The 21,002-nt window shown below is 41.1% G+C and overlaps 1 protein-coding gene across 1 annotated transcript; it reads right to left on the bottom strand.

Moving 5' to 3' along the window:
- Positions 1-98: 98 nt before the first annotated feature.
- Positions 99-19,131, bottom strand: ogdhb (oxoglutarate dehydrogenase b). The gene is made up of 23 exons (XM_079179622.1): positions 19,024-19,131; positions 17,257-17,642; positions 15,537-15,725; positions 14,628-14,721; positions 10,743-10,858; positions 9,927-10,081; positions 9,695-9,841; positions 9,301-9,391; positions 8,358-8,537; positions 8,137-8,265; positions 6,814-6,993; positions 5,943-6,095; positions 5,076-5,178; positions 4,870-4,998; positions 4,632-4,782; positions 3,851-3,978; positions 3,076-3,254; positions 2,892-2,963; positions 2,613-2,738; positions 2,463-2,535; positions 2,207-2,370; positions 1,418-1,572; positions 99-1,289 (listed from the first exon to the last, which is right to left on the bottom strand). Exons 2-23 carry the CDS (start codon positions 17,461-17,463, stop codon positions 1,169-1,171), a joined length of 3,042 nt encoding a protein of 1,013 aa, XP_079035748.1. The 5' UTR covers positions 17,464-17,642; positions 19,024-19,131; the 3' UTR covers positions 99-1,168.
- Positions 19,132-21,002: the final 1,871 nt, after the last annotated feature.

Here is a 21,002-nt window from a genome sequence, read left to right as displayed (position 1 = left end):
GCCAAACGATAAAAGTAGACGGCAACCTAAAGTAGCAGCAAATGGAAAGTACTTGTACTTGTACTTGAGAACAGTAGTACCTCAAACAGACAAGAAAATAAACTGCAATCTTTATTTATCCAAAAAATACAACACTTTATGAAAATAAATACATCCTTGAGATCGTGTCTCAGACGTCTCCTTCGTTGCAGACGTGACGTCGTTGTTGAAAAGTAATCTGTTACTTTTGGCACAAACACAGTTTACGGGATGAAGGCCGGAGGAAGAGGAGGAGCAAATAAACAGAGGTGTGATGAAGATCAGCTGCATGTTGACGTCTGTTTCTTTACTCTTTGACTGAATAAAAGATTTTAATTCATGTTAATATTTGGAGGTCTGACTCAAAAACGTAATAAAAGTTCCCGACCAGCATTCCACATAATCCCAAAATAACATCGCAGACAAATCAATTCCAGTTTAAAGGAACAGTTTCACATTCTGCTTTCACTGCTAAATATGCAGCTGGTTAGCTTAGCTTAGCATAAAGCTAGCCTGACACGTAACCCTGTTAAAAGCATAAAGTGTCATCTTTACACTTTACGGGTTTTCAACGGATTAAATAAACAAAGTAAAACGAGAAGTTTTAGTGAGTTTTTAAGTTTCCCTGTTTCCAGTCTTTATGCTAAGCTAAGCTAACGGACTGATAACCGAGTGATGTCGATCTCAGCCAACTCTTTGCAAGAATGCGCTTATTTTTAAATCATACTATTTAAAAATAAGTATGTGCATCCGTGACTACGTCAACATGCACGAAAGGATTCAGAATACAACGTTTGAACCAGATTACATTCAGAATATTGTCATATTCTGAATAATAGTGGAATATTAGCGGGCATGTAAACGTAGTGTTGAACATTTCCTCTGATCAATAAATGATTCAAACGTGTGCTCAGCAGGTGATTTTGGTAGATTCTGGATGTGCATCATTATCATTATTATCATTATGACATTATTTAGTAATAAAAGCTAAAATGAAGATAAAAGTCGTATGAAATGACATTTTGTATAAATTCGTACATTCAATGCATCTCTGTGAACACGCGGACATCACGGTAACTGTTAGAAGTCATTGTGCGTCGTTTTATACGATATGTAAATAAAAAAACACGCGTAGGTGTGAAACCTGCGGCTACACCTTTCCTGAGAACGCCTGCAGATGGAAGGCCGTGTCCAGCAAACGCTGCAGCTCCGCCAGGTGAGTCGGTTTGTTCCCGGTAGCTGGAGCGGCTGCAGGGTCACGACCGGCATACCTTCAGACACACACACACACACACACACACACACACACACACACACACACACACACAGGAACAACATTTATAATAAGGTTTATATATATTTATATATATGTATTCTAATGTGTGTTTTCTGGACTCACCAGACGGGCCGCGTGTGGCCGATGGTGGTGCGGAGGCGGGGCTTGACGTAGTCGTAGTAGCCCTGGTTCTTGTGCTCTTCCTGGCACCAGACCAGGTCGGCGTTCAGGTATCGATCCGTCTCCGCTTTCACCAGGTCGAACGGGAACGGCGAGAGCTGAGAGGACGGAGACAAACGTGAGACGTCAGGAACGCTGCTGTTTGAGACGTAAACGCTGGAAGTTCACATGATTCGGCTTTGAGGGGACAAACGTTGAAACCGTGTTTTTAAGATGGTCTTAGTTTACAGTTAAAGATGCAGAGTTATTGATGATCCACTCCTGTGTGTGTTCTACCAATCGGTCCACAGACGACTATGAGAGCATCACTTTGATCCTGAAGAAAAGTTAAAAACGTGATGATTCTGCAGTAATAAGAAGCATCTTCCTTCTATGATTTATGGATATTTATACTCATGAATGATATCAGACGAGAGTGGAAGTCTCACTGTCCAACCTCAGCTAAAAGGTCACGAAAGTCAATAAAATACAATAAAAGTATTGAATTTGTGATAAGAAAAAGAAAAATCGGACATGTTTTGTCGTCAAATCTTTCTCAAATAAACTCTAAAAACATATCGATCCAAAAGATTTATGAACGTAAAAACATGAACTAAATATTTCTCAACACAACTAACACGTGAACGATGTATATTTCTGAGTTTATCCTGCAGAAAGAAAGACTGCTCTCTGTTATTATGGTCTTTATTGAAGACGTTTTAAACCTCCAGAGCACTGAACCTCTCCTCTCACCTGTTCCACTCGGAGCACGGCCACGTCCTGCTCCAGGCCTCTGTTGCTGCGCTCTCTGATCAGCTCGTAGTAGATCTTTCCGGAGCAGAAAACGACTCTCTTCACCTTCTCCGGGTCGGCGGCTGCGGCACCGTCGTCCGGGATCAAACGCTTGAAGTGTGTCGCTGCAGAGAAAACAAAACACAACGAAGTGTCAGCGACACAACGAGAGGCCGACCGGTGTCTGAGAGGAGAAGAGCTTCACGACGTCTCTAACCTGGAAGCATGTCGTCGAAGCTGGACTTGGCCTCCGGGTGGCGCAGCAGCGACTTGGGAGTGAACACGATCAGCTGAGGAGACAAGGAAACCAGCTCAGTGACCTTGAAGCACATCACCTGGAGCTTTGATTCCTCTCCTCTTTACTCACGGGCTTCCTGAAGGGCTGCAGGATCTGTCTGCGGAGGACGTGGAAGTAGTTTGCGGGAGTCGAGCAGTTGACGACGATCCAGTTACAGTCGTACAGCTGACGCACCGAAAAGTCCTCCGACAGTTTCTGACAAAACACAAAGAAGTGCTTCAAGGAACGACACAACTACACAAAACAACAACACTTTATTGTCCAGCAGCTCACCGAACAGGAACAAACAGGTCATGTGACACATTAAATGCTGCCGCCGCTAGCTCAATGTTTCTGACACAAACTCACGGGGAAAACATCAGGATCGTCGTTGCACATCTGCAGAAACCTTTCAGGGCGAGCAGACGAGTGCTCCGGACCCTGAGAGAGAGAGAGAGAGAGAGAGAGAGAGAGAGAGAGAGAGGTCAGTTGTGTATTTGTAACAGAATGTATCTCAGCATCACAAGGACACTTCTGGTTTCCTAGCTCGCACCATTCCCTCCATGCCGTGAGGAAGCAGCAGCACGATGCCGTTCTGTCGGACCCACTTGGCCTGACCGGAGCTGATGAACTGGTCGATGATGCACTGAGCCGTGTTGTGGAAGTCTCCAAACTGGGCCTCCCACAGAACCAGAGCGTTGGGACTGGCCATGGCGAAGCCCAGTTCAAAACCTGCACTCAGAAAACAGAGAACTAAATACAACATTCTCCAGCTTAACTTCTTCACTCTTTGTGCATTAAAAATACGGCTATAAAATGATATATTAATGTTATTTTCCACCTTTACTGAGTTCAATCCTTTACCCAACTTCAACAGTCGTGAGCATAACTACCAGATCCTCATTCACTGTCACAACTTTAACCCTTTAAATGTCAGTTATTTTACAATAAACTCATGTTTACAATGTTTACTGAGGTAATAAATCAAGAGAGAAGTAGAGTCATGTTCTCATAGACTTCTATACTAAATGCTCGAGTCTTTTCACAGGATTTGTCAATGTGGAGCAACAACATAGATTTTGATGCAGTCCATCAAACACTGAGGTGCTCCATAATACAGCAGTGATGCCCCTAGTGGACACATGTAGAACTGCATGTATTTGATGGATCAATGTGGTGGAAAATAGTTAAAAAAACTACAAATTTGAAGAACATTTTTGTCCTTAAGGGTCTGAGTTTCTGTATTCACTCATTCAAAATACATAAAAGTAAGCGTGAGCGACAGTTAAAGCTCTTTAAAACCGGGGTTTTGTGTCGAAGCGGCTCACCCAGCACTCCGTACTCCGACAGAGAGCTGTTGCAGACGGTGTACGGAGCTTGACCGGGGGAGACGTAGTTCATCGGGATGCAGATCCGCTTGTCAACGTTCTGGTCGTGAAGAACGTGATGCCGATGGCTGTGAAGCACAATCACAGAAAACAAACCGTGAGAGTCACAGAGGTTTATTTCTATAACGTTTTGGATTTAGCGAGGAACATCTTGCTCTCTGTGGTCTTGAATTTCACTTCAAAATAAAAGTCCTTTTTTACAGGATCTTTTTAGAGCAAACAGTTTATCTAAAATAAAACATTGTTGATGAAATGTCAAAATTTTAAGCTTCGTTTTCTGAAGGAATTGTTCGTCACACATGACGTGTTCGAGGATCGTCTGGTTTTGGGGTTCAGAGGAATAATTAGGCAAAACGGTGTCAACAAAAAGAGCATCAATCCGTTTCTAATTCCTGAGAGAAAGAACTCCAGTATTTTCACCCTGGTCTTTCTGTAGCTGGTGTGAACCATCTCTTCCAGTTGAACCAGTGTGTGAAACACCGGGGGGTCTGAGACCTCTCGAAAGCCTCAATAGCTACATTTCATGGGTCTCTAAAATCACAAGACAATTATTTGTCACTTCCAATCGTCACTAAAATGTCTTTTAAAAGCTTTTTCAAAACATTTATTCATAAATATGACACCAGAGACGAAGCGAGGCGGTCTTCACGTCTGTTTGAGGACCTATTCGGACCCCCTTTTTGGAGGAGCAGATGCACTTCCTGGTTCTCGTCTGCGTTACCTGAACGTTCCCCTCTCTGCATCCTGTCCGCTGAGGCGAACGTGGATCCCGTCTTTGAGCAGAGAGCCAAAGGCCATGTATTCCCCGAGAGCCCAGTCGCACACTCGCTGATTCACCATGTTCGCACGGCCTTTTAGGATACGACTCAAACCTGAAACACAAACCATTCAAATACAGATTAGATAAGACACATTTTGAGGTTTTAGGTGTAAACATGGAGGAGGAGAGCGGTCGGTACCTCCGTGGATCGTGAAGTCCTCCACGGGGACGGAAGCAGCGATGTTTCCAATATGGCCGAGCTCTTCTTCACTGATGCCAGTGGAGGGGCAGGTCATGCTCTTAGGCTGTCCCTCCAATGTGAAGAAATCTACAGACAGACACCAACAGCTCAGACTACGGACTGAGATTTAAACATCAGACGGGTAGAAGAGCAGGACTCCTCACCGGGCCACGGGGAGTCCAGCCAGTGTTTGATGTGAAGGATCTTCTCGTCTTTGGAGCGAGCGTAAGCCTCCTCGCATATTCTGTCGTACCTCGCTACTTCCTCCTGGAAGAGAAAGATGCAGCTCATATGAAGCTTTCCCAACGTTCTCGTCCTCCACACACTGACGGGGTTTGATGGCCACTTTCGGAACAAGGAGAAGGTGTTTGTTTCCCACATGGCACCCCATTCATTTCTCTTATAGTTGACAGAATTAACTGCTTTAAAATGACGTCTTCTCTCAATCAAAACAACAACAGACATATTCGTTCGTGGTTCAGGAGGTTTTTAAACACAGAGGTCTCCTCCTCTCCAAAACAAAACAGACCCGCTGATTAAAACAAAGAATAAAAGCAGCTTCATGTTTAGAATCTGTTTCTCCGACGTCCTGGAGGAGCTGAGAGACGAGCTAATGCTAACGTTAGCTCACCTTGTTTCTCTGATAACTTAAGATCCAGACGGCTGACGTCTAAAATCCTTCATCCGGTAAAAAACACAAGAGTTAAAAACCACCAAGATCTAAAAGAGTGTTGTTAAAATGTAAAGTCAGTTCATCACAGCTTCTGGCAGAAAATCACTGACGCTGCACAAAGAAGATACGACCGAATGAAACGCACCCCGACAGTCATTAAACTACAGATTTCTGTCAACATTGTTGGAAACATTTGGAATAATGTAAGAACACAACGCAACTAAATATATAACACAAATTGCAAATAGATTTGTAGAAATGTATAATCTACATTTGTGGAGCCAGAAAGTCATCGATAATATTGGAGGTAACGTGAACGTATCCTCCAGAGAAGCGTGTACACGTTTAGCATCTTCACCTCGTACGCTTGCGTCGTGACGACGCCCTCGGCGATGACTTTTTCGGCGAACTTCTGCAGGACTCCTTTCTGCTTCTTGATCTGCTTGTACATCAGCGGCTGCGTGAACATCGGCTCGTCAATCTCGTTGTGGCCGTTGCGTCTGTAAGACACCTGAACGTGAGGAGGAGAGAGTTTAGTTATGCTCCTCTTAACACACGGTCCTCCTGACGACACAGTCGAGTGTTTTAATTAATTATCATGACAGACATACGTGAACTTCAGTGTTAATCTGTGCTCGGCAAAGTTCAAGGTTCCCGTAGCCCGACACTGCCGGCGTTTTTTCCACATTATGTTTATTATTTTTGTACATTATGCACCTTTTTTTCTACATTTGAGTAAATATTTTGCAGCCAAATCAATCGGTTTACAGGATAATCAACCTTTGTATCTTTATAATACATTTATCTTATCTCCTTACAGAGCTTATACAAAGGCAATACATAATCCATGACTATGAGACATGAGTTTACAGGTAATTACAATCCCTTCTAGGTATTGTGGAGGTTATTTCTTTGGCTTTATGCCAGTTTGTTGTCTTCTTGGTTCTTGGCCCCCGGGCGTCTCAGAGAGTAATGCAACGAACAGCGCACAGAGTATATCTTTGTATGCCGTCATTTATCGTAAACCCTGACGAAATGTCAGGAAGGTATGAAAACAAAGATGCCACCCAAGCCTCTCCTACATTCAGTCTGTCCTCACGACTAGTAGCCTGGACCTGTCGGGCCTCTTTCTTCCATTTATAGGAAGCTGTAGCTCGTCCAGTAACTGTCACTGGATTTTTCCTGCCAGGGATCCACAAAGACAAAGACCCCCCCTCCTGTGTACTCACCAGGTCTACCACTACATCTTTATGGAAGGTGTTCCTCCACTCGGCTGCCACTTTGCACACATACATCACAGCCTCCGGGTCGTCCGCGTTGACGTGGAAGATGGGAGCGTTGACGACGCGCGCCACGTCCGTGGGATACGGAGACGACCGCGCCATCCTGGGATCCGTGGTGAACCCGATCTGTGTGGATGAGAGGATGAATTCATTCATTAAACGGACTCAAACCAGCTAAATCTGCTCTCTTTACATCGTTTCAGGCCGTGGATTCAATCAAAACCCAAAATAACGTAATGACCATAGACTGTGTATAAGAAGTGGACGTGGTCATCGGGACGTCACTCATTGGTTTGTGGACTGATGTTATGAAGCCTCAATTTCAGTGATTTCGCCTTCGCCATCTTTTACGGCGGTCACCATGTTGGTTTTTTTGCAACCGATAAACAGGAAGTGACCATATCTGGACTGAGGAGGAGTGACGTAGAGACGTCGTATACGTCTCTAGTAGAGACCTGTCAATCACTGTGTAGCCCCGCCCCTAAAGCATCCCCTGCTTTATGGTCTGTGTGACTCTAAATGGACCATCATTTACTAAATGAACATCATGCTGTATTGAAGAAGACTTGAAACTAGAGATTGAGACCATAAACTCATGTTTACAATGTTTACTGAGGTAATAAATCAAGAGAGAAGTAGAGTCATTTTCTCATAGACTTCTATACAACCAGAGGAGTCGCCCCCTGGTGGACATTAGAGAGAATGCAGCTTTAACACATGAAGCTTTGACTTCACTCTTCAGAACCTGAAGTTGCCTCCTGGTTTCGACCGTTGGATGTTTTTTTCTCTCCACCTTCACCTACTTGCACATTTCCAAAGTAATTTCACTTCCTGTAGCCTGCAGCTGCTTTACATTTTCAAGAAACCATGGCGGGAGATGACGGAGGAACAACAGAACTGTAAAATCTTTCTGCTTCCCTGAACTCACCGGAGTGTCAACATTTCTGCTTTCCTCCGTTTTGAGTTATGTAAACAACAAACGCTCCTTAATCATCATCTGGAGACTTTGAGCAGATGTAAAGTAGTTTTCTGCCATCCAGCAGCTCTTCTTTCTGTTCAGTTTGTTCACAATTGACTGGTGGACTAAGTTATTCTAACCCGTCAAAATGACGGACGGTGTTCATTAATGAAGGATTTCAGGAGCCGTTTGCTGTCTTCATGATTTAGGACGCCTTCAAAACTTAAAGAAAACAACCCTTCATGTAGCTAAACTGGTTTTATATTCAACATATGAACCTGTTTGTCCCACTTTAACGCTGACAGACGTACCTGGTTGTTGACCACCAAGTGTATGGTGCCATGTGTGGTGTAGGACGGCAGGTCAGACAGGTGGAACGTCTCGTACACGATACCCTGACCTGCAAATGCAGCGTCACCGTGAAGCAGAACGGACATCACCTGTGACATCAATCATCAGGGTACAACAATGTTAGAAACACGAGCAATGGTGTCTTTTTTCTCTCCATATGTTTGTGTAAAACCCAGCGTACCCTCTTGCCCTCCGTGTCTCCGCAGTAGAACTGCTCGGCTTTGGTCTTTCCCTGAACCACCGGGTCCACGGCCTCCAGGTGGGACGGGTTCGCCATGAGCGACATGGTGATCTCCCGGTCGCTGACCCGGTTCATCCTCTTGTTGTACGTCCCCAAGTGATACTTCACATCGCCAGAACCCTGAGAGCAGAGAAATCAGGAGAGAATTAAACCCGTCACACTGAGGCAGACAAATGATTTGTTTGTACCATCGATTAGTCTTTAACAGCACATGAATTGTCAACTAATCATTTAGGTGATTTATTAAGTAAAAATACCCAAAACGTTTGCCGTTTGCAGCTTCTCAAACGTGACGATTCGCTGCTTTACTCTCTTTAGTCATTCTAAATTGAGTATCTTTGGGTTTTGGCCTGTTGGTCGGTCAAAGCAAGCAATTTTGACATTTTGGAAAATATGGTTATTTGCTTTATTGTCAAGAGTTAGATATAGAATAATATGAAGCTACAGCTGGTTAGCTTAGCTTAGCATTAAAGACTGTTTCAGGGGGAAACAGCTAGCTTGGCTGTATCCAAAAGGTAACAAATCCACCGAGCAGCTGCTCTAAATCTCACTATTTGACGTGTTCAATCTTGTTTGTTTTTTTAAATCAATACACCAACCAAAGCGTGAAAACAAGACGTCGTAGAAAGCCAGGCCAGCTGTCTCTAGTCTTTATGCTAAGCTATGCTAATTGCCTGCTCTCTTTATGTATTAGGAGCGGTAATGATCTTCTCATGTCACTTTCTGCAAGAAAGCGAATAAGTGTATTTCAAATATCCCCTTAGGCTCTGAGAAACTGTGACGGATATTTTATAGTCTAAACAAATAATCAATGAATTAAAAAATCAACACACAAAAGACTTTAATCACAGTTCGCTCTGCTCTCAGCAGCTCATGTTCAAACCTCGTCAGCTGCTTCCAGTTTAGAGTCGAACTGGCAGAAGATTTGTTCGAGCTCCTTCCGGATCACGTTAGCCAGAACGTTGAGCCTCCCTCTGGAGACGGAGGAGCACATATTAGGCACAAGATATGCCACCGTTTCCTATAACTCTAGAGCATTAAGTCCAGAAGTCAACATTTTTTAGAAATAAGATAAGATGTTACCATTTAAAAAATGTACAACATATTTTTATCTTTCAAAATATTCTGCTTCAATCCAGATTTGTTGGCGGTTAGCCTTTCAAAAACTACATTTTCAAAACAGTTTGCTCTTCCGTTTGCAGTCTAACTCCTATAATATCGCAGCAATCTAACAGCACCATGAATGACGTTTATATAACCACGAGATGTTGATTCACCGGTGAGGCATCCCCATGATCACACTCTCCACTCCGCTCTGGCTGGACTCGTCGATGATGGTCTTCAGGGCCGGGATGAGCGACTCACAGCCCTCCAGACCGAACCGTTTCTCAGAGGACCACTTCCTCTGGAGGAACTCCTCGAACCTGTGAACAGGTGGTGCTGCTGCTTCACATTGTGTCTCAGAACATCCACCATGTGATGAGGAAATGTGCAGAAACTCAGACTGACCTTGTGGATCGGATCATCCTGGCCAGAAGAGTCTTCTTCTCCTCCAGACTGAAGTGCATGACTCCCGGTGTCTCAAACTTCCGTCTGATCCACTGGCACTGCTCCACGTCGTTAATGAACATGAACTCTACTCCGATGTGCTGACAGTAGGACATCTAGAAGAGAGACGGGTTAACGAGACTAATCTTCTGGGTCATTTGTCCTGTAAAAAGCTTGAAGCTGTGTATATTGGGCCTCATGCAGGATGTGATATGAGAACTAACTTCTGGGCTTCCCCAATGTTGACTTGAGCTTTGTTTACACTCCGTAGCGTGAACGGAGGCGTTTATACGCTCTGCATTATTCTCCTGAACACCAGAGGGCGTACTAACAAAATGAACTGAGAAGAATCAAAAAGACAACGAGTGTAAGTCATAGATATGCACATAGACTGTAGCAGTAACCAACAAAACCCCATAAATCAACCGCCACAATGACGAGGAGGGATTGTTATTATCTATAAACTCGTATCTCATATTCATAAACTACTTTATTGCCTTTATACAAACCCTATGAAGAAACAAGCCAAGTATGACATCTATTATAAGGAAACAAAAGGTTGAATATCCTGTAAAGTATAAAGTAAATAAAGTTGAATCTAATGTAATTGAAATGAAAGACGTTTTCTTTTCTTTTGAGGTGATTGTAAGTGGTTTGGAGTTAGGGTTATACTATTAATTAATCCTATTAAGTGAAGCAATTTAAACTTCTGTCTGAAAGGTGCGATACAAATGAAGTTATCATCACTGTAGGAATGTTTTCAGGACGTGGTTTTACCTCCAGGCGTCGTATGATCTCCCTGAGAGGCAAAGAGGTCTCGCTGCCTCCGATGAAGGTGGTGGTGGGAAGACGGAACACTTTGTCCAAGTCGGACTCAGCCAGTCCGTACAAACCTGTCGCAGAGACATAAAGACATCAACGTGAGGAGGAAAACCACCCAACGAGCACAGGCATGCAAACCAGGTCAAGGTGTGTATGTGTGTGTGTGTGTGTGTGGGGGGGGGACATACCATGTGACTGACATGTTTAACCGAGAAACAGGCGATAAAAGGAGGGCACGGGAAACACCAATGGAGTCAAGATTTCCTGGAATCTTCACTATTTTAACTCCCTAAACAGATGTTTTAATCTTAATTTAGCGCAGACTTCGGTCAAGAATAGAAACATTATGTGACATTATTATATCATTATATTCGAGCTTCGATCTAAAATTGTTTTATTGATAAACTTTAGAAGGAAGTGGAGGGCTGCAACTACCGCTTATTTTCATGAACTTATCTTTGTTAACAGGTTAATTAATCTACAACATTTTAAAAAAAATAGTAAAAAATACTCACTTTTAAGGAGGGGGGTAATATTCAGAGAAACAAAGATTAAATATATTTTTTCAAAATTTGCAAGGAAAAAAAACAGAAATTCTCTGAGAATGAAGTTGCAAATTTTTTCCCTTAAACTTTTTCCTTTAAACTCAGAAAATTTCAGTTTTTTTCCTCGCTCATTTGTACGTTTTTTCTTGCTAATTAACATGAAATTCTGAGTTTTCCCTCTAAATATTAACCCCCTTCCATTGCTCCATAATTCATTTTTTACCTAAAAGGGCCTAATATGCTCTCTAACCAAAAGGAGGTCTTCAAATTTACCATAACATGTTTAATTTATGATCATAAATGACAAATAAAGGCAACAAATCCTCACATCTGGAGCCATAAAATGTTTAACATGCAATGAAACGTGTATCGACTTCCATCATATTAATTTATAATTTTAATTTAATTTTGATGGACTAATCGATTAATCGTTGCAGCTCAAAAAGCAACACTACAAAGATTTATACACAAACTTCCTCTTTAGATTTTGTGAGTGCAGATTGAGCTCCACTGAACCACATTTTGGCCTCATCATTAGCGAGTTTTAGTTCTCCTCATTAAGAGTAAAATGAGCTTTGTCGATAAAAATCGGTCACGTAATTATATCCTTGAATCCCTTACGAGGCCAGAAGGTCTCTTGGGGTTCCTGCTGAATCAGAACTGGACTGAATATCTCATCTTTTAACAGGCTGAGCTTTCTTCATCGAGACCCGAGGCTCCGGACTAGCCTGACAAACAAGATCAGGCAGATCCTGTGTCCTCCTTTACGTCTGAGACTCTGAAAGCATGTTGCACCAAACAGAGATAAGACGCTATGGATCAGAGGAGGGGGCGGAGCTTGTCTCTATGTCTGTGTCAGCATTACATAAGAGATCTTTAGACTCTCCCTCCTCTCCGTAAACCGCCTCGCGCATGAAAACACACAGACTTTGTTGTGTTTGATAAGGTTTGTTGGGGTCTGTTTGTCCCCCACCGGCTGCTGAGCAAAGGCCACACACCCGGTAGCTCAATATCCTCTTCACCTCTTCCACAAGAAGCCGACAAAGAGGACGCCATGCAACGACCACAATGCTGGTTAATAAGCTAATGATGAACCACAGGAACGCTAGGAACACCACAGACCTGGATGAAGGCCAAGCATGAGTTAGTTCCCACTAAAAGCAGAGCAAAAAGCAAAGATGTAAGGTTCTCCTACGATCTGATAACACAGACGTTCTTCCTAATGAGAACCACAAACACACACATACTGTGTTGTTCTCATTTATTCCGATGGGCTGATTTGAACGCCAACCTTTTGTGCGACCTGTGTGAACCTCAGCGTCACCGGGACAAAGCAGAGCGCAGTGAAACCTGAACAATACCACTTCTAACTGTGGAAACGTCCCATTACAGCTGCTAACAATCAACCTGTTTCTGAACTCAGAGGCCCGACCTTTTCATCAGGCACAATGACACACACACACACACACACTTTCCAATATGTTTGAACTCTTTGCACAACTAAACTGACAAGTCAATGTTTAAACAACACAGTAATGGAGCCGAGCCGGCATGTCTCCAAATCATACGACTCAATAAAGCACTGTTTATATTCACAGATCACTTTTACAAACATCAGACCTGATAGATACATAAAGTGTTGTGTTAACAACCATAAAACATGTCGTCTTATCTCCTCAGAAACTATAACCTGCTGTACAGAATGTGCTGATAAGATACACGTGTGCGTGGACAAACGTGACTTATAAGGTATGAATTAATGAGTTATAATCTGGATAACAATATGTTTGAGACATAAATAGAAAACAAATAAACTTTCTAATGCAGCACGTGTTACTTTAAGACTGTATATGCGGTGCCTAATGGGTCATAAATAGTTTGTTAATAATGAGTAATAATAAAACTCTTAGGTTGTTACCAGGTGTATTTACTCCTCTATCATAACTAGCTATTATGAATAGAAATGTTTATTAATTCCAAGAAGCAATAAACTCTGCGGTTATTAATGTTAGTAAAGGATCAACAGGCTGTTCTTCTACAAAGTCTGCAGTTTAATAACGTCTAAAACTGACCTGGTCATGAACATGTAAAAGTCATTTTGTGTCACTTTCAGCAACATTTTTAAGGTTAACCATCTTAACTATCTATCTATTCTACTATCGGTTCATCTGCAGGTTACTTTCTCAAGTAATCGTTTTTTTAGTCCATAAAACCTCATAAAATAGAGACAAATGTTCCCACAGTCCAAGGTGACGTCTTTTGAGTGGCGAGGCTAATGACGCTCCTCTCCACAGATACTACGCAAAAACACTTTGAGACACTGAGCAAAATGTCAAAGTGCAGGTTTTATTTTCCTAAAACCCTCTGCTGTCACAATCAAAGAAGAAAGGGATTATTAAAAGGGATTATTATTACTATAAAGCATTACTTATTTTTTAATATACTTGTTTTTTACCCTAAAAGGTTAGTTGGTTGTATGAGGTTCTTCTAGTGTTTTACTACAGTAGATGGAGCAAAGTAATGTTCTGCTGTGGACGTATTTTAGACTCCTAAAAGAATCTCTATCAGTTTAAGTGAACGTTATATTTAGAATGTTTTCACCTCTTTACCTTGATGTCAGACACTGAAGCTGTTATCTATGATCTCTACATAGACACCAGACTACATTCACTAAAACACTGATTTAACCTCTCACAACACAGGAGCTGTTGCTGCCTCCATCGGTTAGTTAGTTTGTGTTTAGTGTGTGACTTTTGTGTTTTAAAGGGTTAGTTTGGATTCAGAGAACATAGATAACAGCTTCAGTAAGGTAAAGAGGTAAAAATATTCTAAATATAGAGTTCACTTTAAGATATTATCTGTAGCATTTAGGAGGATCTATTGGCAGAAATGGAATATATTATCTTTAAGTAATGTTTCTTTTTATTGTATTAAAATAAGAATTGCTGTGTTAGAATGAGTTCTTTATATCTACATACAGAGGTAAAACAGCTGCAGAAAGTCAGACATAAACCCGAAAAACGTCCACAATCAAACCATTGTAAAATAAAAATTGTGAAAATGTAAGATTGCCTTGTGGATAATAGTAGATTAGAGTGATGAGTTCAGATTGTAGGGGAGATCCCTCAAGATAAGTATTAGGGATTTGATGGGCGCGTCACATGGAGAAAGGTGTGAAGAAAGAAAGAAAAAGACTCAACGAAGGGCTGGGATTGGATAACTATTTGTGAGAAATGAAACCAGGAAGTGGGAAGGACCGGGAGAGTAAACATGTAAACAGGTTCATGTTCCTCACCAACGTTCTGGAAACCAACGGCACACGGGGCATCGTCAAAGTCCACACAGCTGATCTCCAGAGGGTCCAGTTTGGCTATGTGATGTCCTCGGACCTTTTGAACAGAGAAACACAGCTCAGTGTGTGTGTGTTTGTGTGCGTCAGCAGAACCCTAGACAGAGGTTCTGGGTCTAAGTTTGTAAATCCAACGTCCTTCTAACATTCCTTTAGCTCGCTAAGCTAACTGATGAGAGCTAAACTTGAGCAGAGGTGGAACGCAACTAGGTACATTACTACTTGTACTGAAATATTTCCATTTCATGCTGCTAAATACTTCTACTTCACTACTATTTTACTCCAAGACATTTATCTGACAGCTATAGTTACTTATTGCTATAATTGTCTTCATCTCAACCAGCTGCAACATTTAAATGACATGTTCAGGCATCAGTCAAAACAAAAAAATATAATATACTGTACATAATAATATAACAGTATGAACCGGCATTCTGCATCATAAATACTTTTACTTTTTTACTGTACGGTACTGAGGTTTATTAACTGATCTACAACTGAGTAAAGTTACAGCACTGAGTTTCATTGTCATCAATGTGCTCACTAGAACATCTGATGTGGATTAATTCACCACTGAAAATAGTCCATAAGAAAAGTTGGCTGAAAGCTACAATGCTCAGGTGTTTTAGGAAATGTAAATTGTAAAACATTGTAAACATGAGTTTATGGTCTCAATCTCTAGTTTCAAGTCTTCTTCAATACAGCATGATGTTCATTTAGTAAATGATGGTCCATTTAGAGTCACACAGACCATAAAGCAGGGGATGCTTTAGGGGCGGGGCTACACAGTGATGAACAGGTCTCTACCAGAGACGTATACGGCGTCTCTACGTCACTCCTGAGTTTGTAGTTTACCTGGTATGCTCGTATGAGTGACTGCACTGCCAGATGATCCCTCACCAGCTTCTCCACATTGGACTGGGAACCCACCAGTGCCTGAACACTGGCCAGTCCCTGAGGAGACCCACTGAGTGGTGGAGGGTTCTGGTGGGCCGAACCAGGCGGAGCTCCAGCGTTAGCGTTACGGAAAAATATGTCCCAGGACTGCAGGGAGAGAGAATGAAGGTAGACAAGTTATTCAACACGCTTTAAACAAATATATTATTTTATATACATATTGTAACAAAATGTTGACACTCTTTTATAAATGTTTCTTCACTTAACTTTAACTGTGTCGCTTGCAAAAAGCTTAAAGGTTCTATTATTCTATGCATGGTGTCTGTTATTAATAAACAGTCTGGCATCAATACCAACACCCGAACCTTCCATCTGTCACACACTGTTTAAACTTATTTTATGACAGCTCTACAATGTGAAATATGTGTCCAAGAGTTCCAAGTTAATCTATTTAATGATATTGATCAGTTTGTTGGTTTTAAATATGAGGCTGTTCTACTTGGCCCAACAAAGACAAAGGTCAAAGTTCTAGATAAGCTTTGCAGCAACCTGGCTATTGATCAGTGTTTCTAGTAATTTGGAGGATTTGTTTGTAAATGCTGGTCTTGTATATGAGGTGGAATTCAAAAAGAGCTATTTTGTGTTCTGTTTTGACTTGTCAGTAGAAGCTAGGAGGTAATTTATGACGAGGAGAAAGTTGTTGCTGGAATGGAGTCAGTAATTCAAGTCATCTCCAGGCCTTTGAGCACTAATGGTGTGGAATGAAGTCTTATTATTATTATTATAGAGCAACTGGGTTAAAGTCACCATGAGCTTGTTCATGGCCATTTTTAATATTTAGAAATAAAAGAAACTTACTGGAAAGCAGTACTATTAAGACTTATCGGCCATCTTTTTTACCACACTTTTTAACCACGCTCCAAAAAAATGTTCCAATAACTCAAACATGAATAAACCCTTTAATATCCCAAAGAACCATATGACAAATATGTAGAACCATCCAATAGATACAATGGTTCTTTAATGGGTGATGGTTCTTCGTGGAACCACACAGCCTTTTAAAGAACCAGTTAAGAACCATTATTTTTCTGTGTGAACCCTGTGCCCCTCTGACAGTGGTGTCCCCACACAGTAGTAATGTTATGTTCACTCACACACACACACACACACACACACACACACACACACACACACACCAACCGTACAAACTATATTTAAAGGTAATCTGGCAGCTGTTGAACTCAGTATTCTCTCTTAAAGCCCTCCTCAAAACTCATTTTTATCTCTTGTTTTCCTTTGCACATCTTTCGATGTGAAATAACTGGTGTAACTGTATTTTTGATTAGAATACATTCACAGTGTTTGTTTCTCTCTCTGCTTTTCTATCTGTCATGCACTGTTTGCTCTGTTGTTTGCTCTGTTCTGCTATTCAAACACGCATAACTAAACACACAAAGCCCCAGCAGTGTGTATTAGTACCTTTAGCCTACTACAGATACTACAGGTATCTGTAATCACTGAGAGGAAGAAGAAGTTTTATCAGAGTAAAGAGACACACACTCATTGTGCATGAGCGCTGAACCTGTTTTGTATATGTGCATGAGCAAAATTCAAGTTTTTGACCATGAATAAAAGCATGTGTGACATCAAACACGTGACATAAAAGGTGTACAAGTACCTTGTGCACATTCCTGGGATTCTCCAGCCATGCATAGTACATCTCCTCCAAATAGTTGGAGCTGGTGCCGTTAAGAAAGGGCTCAGCAGCCGCCGATGTGTTCAGGCGCCTTGCGGGCTTAAACGTCCTGGGCTGTGATTGGCTCGGGGCCGTCTGCGCAGCCGTTAAAGGCCGAAGCCTTGCGACTGTAGTCCTTAAGCGGTGCATGGCTGCAGATCAGCCACAGCTCCCAAAAAACCCCGTCCCTTCCTGGAAAAACAATATGGCAGCACGTTCCCGTAGACCAGGAGGCCCTCAAACGCTCCTTCAGCAGCTGCTCCTCTCGTTCCTCCTGCTTTGGGGTTAACTTCTCCACGACTCCTTGTCCTCCGATCGTCTCCTGGATCCTGTTGAGCGTAAATGTAAATAATGTAAATATTGATAGTAACCTTAAAGGATAAGTTTATATAGACCACATAGACCCTGTATAAGAAGTGGAAATAACCAACTTGACGTCACCCGTTGGTTTGTGGACTGACGTTTTGAAACTTCCAGTTCAGCGTCGCCATCTTGGATTACGGCCGTCGCCATATTGTTTTTTTCGCAACCAACGAACAGAAGTGACCATATTTGTAATGCGGAGGCGGGACATAGAGACGTTGTGTAAGGTAGCAGCAGAGACCTGTCAATCACAGCAGCCCCGCCCTAAAGCATACCCTCCTTTATGGTTTGTTTGACTCTAAATGGACCATCATTTACTAAAATGAACATCATGCTGTATTATATAACACCTGAGCATTGTAGCTTTTATCGAATTTCTTTAATGGACTATTTTTAGTGGTGAATTAATCCACATTAGGTGTTCTACTGAGCATTTATGGGGCAGCAGAACTGGTGCCTAAATAAACTGTTTACTGTAATAAAGGAATATCACCATCTTTATCTTTTTATTGATGACAATGAAACTCAGTGCTGTAACTTTATCTCAGTTGTAGATCAGTTGATAAACCTCAGTACCGTACAGTCGGTAGACTACAGTACGTCCTATATACATTAATATAATTAATACATTAATATAACCCTTAAACGTAACATTAATGTAGGAGGCTCGAACTTAACGGTTAAATTGAGTGATTTACCTGCATTTTTGTCCCCAACAGAGAAAGATAAAGGTGCCCTCTGGAACTGAAAATGGTTCTCTATAGGGATGCCATACAAGAACCATTTCTAGTTCCACAAAGAACCTTTAAGACCAAAGTTCTTAAACCATTTTCTTAAACGATTCTTTAAAAAAAATGTTTAAGGAACTTCAAAGACAACTTAAAATAGCCGCATTTCTGGTTCTTTGAATAACTTAATTCTTTTTTTGTGCAAATGTATACCCCCCCCCCCCCACCATCCAATAACTCAAACATGAATTATGAAACCTTAAATATCCGGAAGAACTATATGACAAACATGTAGAGCCATCCAATAGATACAATGGTTCTTTAGTGGGTGATGATTCAGTTAAGAACCATTCTTTTTCTATGTGAAACCTGTACCCCTCTGACAGCGGTATGTCCCCACACAGTAGTAATGTTACGTTCACTCACTCACTCTCACACACACACACACACACACACACACACACACGCACCAACCGCTCCGCGCTCGAGCGCTTTCAAACTGTTGTAGTCACGCGCAGGACTTCCACACGAGACTCGGTCCGGTAACGTCACATTATTACTCGTCTCCACACTCAAACTTTGTCTTAACGTTTACTTTTTTTAAGAGTTCGTTCGTTACCTTTGTCTGCTGCCGCTCGCGTGGCTTTTTAATCCGCAGCCTCCCGGTGTAGTAAACGAGCAGCACTCTTCTCCTGTCTCGTGAGCGCGAGCAGGACGCCGCGTGTGGGACCGAGAAGGTGAGTCGCGAGCTCGGGCACTGTCTAATCAATCCGGTGCTGATCTACGTCATGCCGGCCGGCGACGTCAGCAGAAAACCAGTGCGGTTGCGTCAGAAAAAAAAGAAGGGAAAGAAATTAGTGAAACTGTATTAAAACACATAACGTACAAAAAATAGCACTTTATCTTATAGTAAAATAATTTATAAATGTATTTAAACTTTCTAAGAAGTATATAAACAATTAGTTGATGGACTATGACACATCAACATTTGTTGATTGGCAACATAAATTGTATTAAAATATAAGGTTTAATACCCTGAGTTGTGTTTGTATTGTATATCAAGATTAAACATGGTTTAGTATTTATCAAATCTATGTAATACAATAATAATAATAATAATAATAAAAACATACACAATATTAAGATAAAAAGTGTTTTACAAAACAAACAAAAATAAAAAAACAAAAAGGAGGGAAGTAAGATGAATGAATAGGCTGATTAAAACAGTAAATTAATATATTAAATTATATTAAATATTCCAATATTTTATTATTCAAATTATATTCGTCATGAATTCATAATGAAATCATAAACTGCTTTACTCTTTAATCTCCTTTACAACTTAAATAGTCAAAGTTAAGTAAAAGTTATATAAGTTATAATTTTCCTCTGAAGTAACCCAAACCTAAAAGTTACAATATTGAATATGTCAAACTAAAATACTTAAAATACAAACATCTCCCAACAAATGTAGAAGAACAGTAGAAGTATAAAGTAGCACAACATTGAAATACTTATATCTCAATATTGTGTTTAAGTACATCACTCTGCACCGAACTGATTTATGAATTATTTCTTATAAAGTTCAGAACAAATATTATTTTATGACCAACACGGTTTCACTGTCTGATCTCCTGGGCTCTGTTGAGGTAAAACACGATGTGTTACCTGTTGTACTTTTACATCAGGTACACGTATATGTTCTGGTTCAGAGCCAGATGTACTTCATTCAAACAGAGCAATAAACATCAACCTTTGTCCCGAGTCACTGATTATCTAAAGAGCACCTGAGTGAACTTCCTGTACTCACAAAATACACCAAACAACTCTCAGTGATTCAAGTTTTACTTTAGTAAAAGAACAAAAGTACTTTGAGCTAAATGTACTGAAGTCTTCAGTAAGTCAAAGTACACGTTCTGCAGTATAGATATCTGGTTCTATGCAACATTATTAATACTGAAGTATTAATAATGTTACAGCAGCATGTTACTTTAAGTACTTTGTATACAGTCAGATAGTTTAGTGGTGCCCAACATAAGGGGAGGGACCCTTTAAAGGGTCACCAGATAAATCTGAGGGGACGAGAGACAATTAAAGGAAGAGAAGAAGAAGAAGAATGGAGGAGAAGAAGAAGGAGGAGGAGGAGGAGGAAGAGAAAAAGAAGGAGAAGACAAGAGAAGAACAAGAAGAAGAAACTAAGTTCTGATACATTAATGAGTAAAGAATGATGGTTCAATCTGACATTCATCATTCTGAAATGGGTCATTCTGTATTAATGAGTACTTTTACATTTTGGTACTTTGATCAACATTTCTATGCAAATATACAAACGATCTGAAAACTTCCTCCACCAGTGCTGAGATGTGGAGTATTAACTAAGTATTACGTGGTATGAAATAGAAAAATACGAGTACAAGTACCTCAGGAGTGTACTTCTTGTGTAAATCTATTTCACTGTTCTCGTCTCTGATTGAGCGATTGATCCCCGAGCTGTTTCTGCTGCCTCAGGTTGACCTCTGACCTCTGGTCCCCACACACACACACACACAGCTCTCTGCGTTGTCATTTTTATTGGTTCACACACTGATTACATCTGAT

This window comes from Pholis gunnellus, assembly GCF_910591455.1.
Source record: "Pholis gunnellus genome assembly, chromosome: 18".
Taxonomy (NCBI): Eukaryota; Metazoa; Chordata; class Actinopteri; order Perciformes; family Pholidae; genus Pholis; species Pholis gunnellus.
The sequence above is the reverse complement of the archived record's forward strand: the minus strand, read 5'-3'. Positions and strand labels throughout refer to the sequence as shown.

What these genes read in the sequence shown, in the direction of transcription:
- ogdhb (XM_079179622.1), bottom strand. Translation starts at nt 17,463, where the DNA reads ATGCACCGCTTAAGGACTACAGTCGCAAGGCTTCGGCCTTTAACGGCT. An exon ending in CTCACGGCATGGAGGGAATG is followed by an intron (nt 2,964 to 3,075) that starts GTGCGAGCTAGG and finishes TCTCTCTCTCAG; the next exon opens with GGTCCGGAGCACTCGTCTGC. An exon ending in ACGATCCTGATGTTTTCCCC is followed by an intron (nt 2,739 to 2,891) that starts GTGAGTTTGTGT and finishes GTGTTTTGTCAG; the next exon opens with AAACTGTCGGAGGACTTTTC.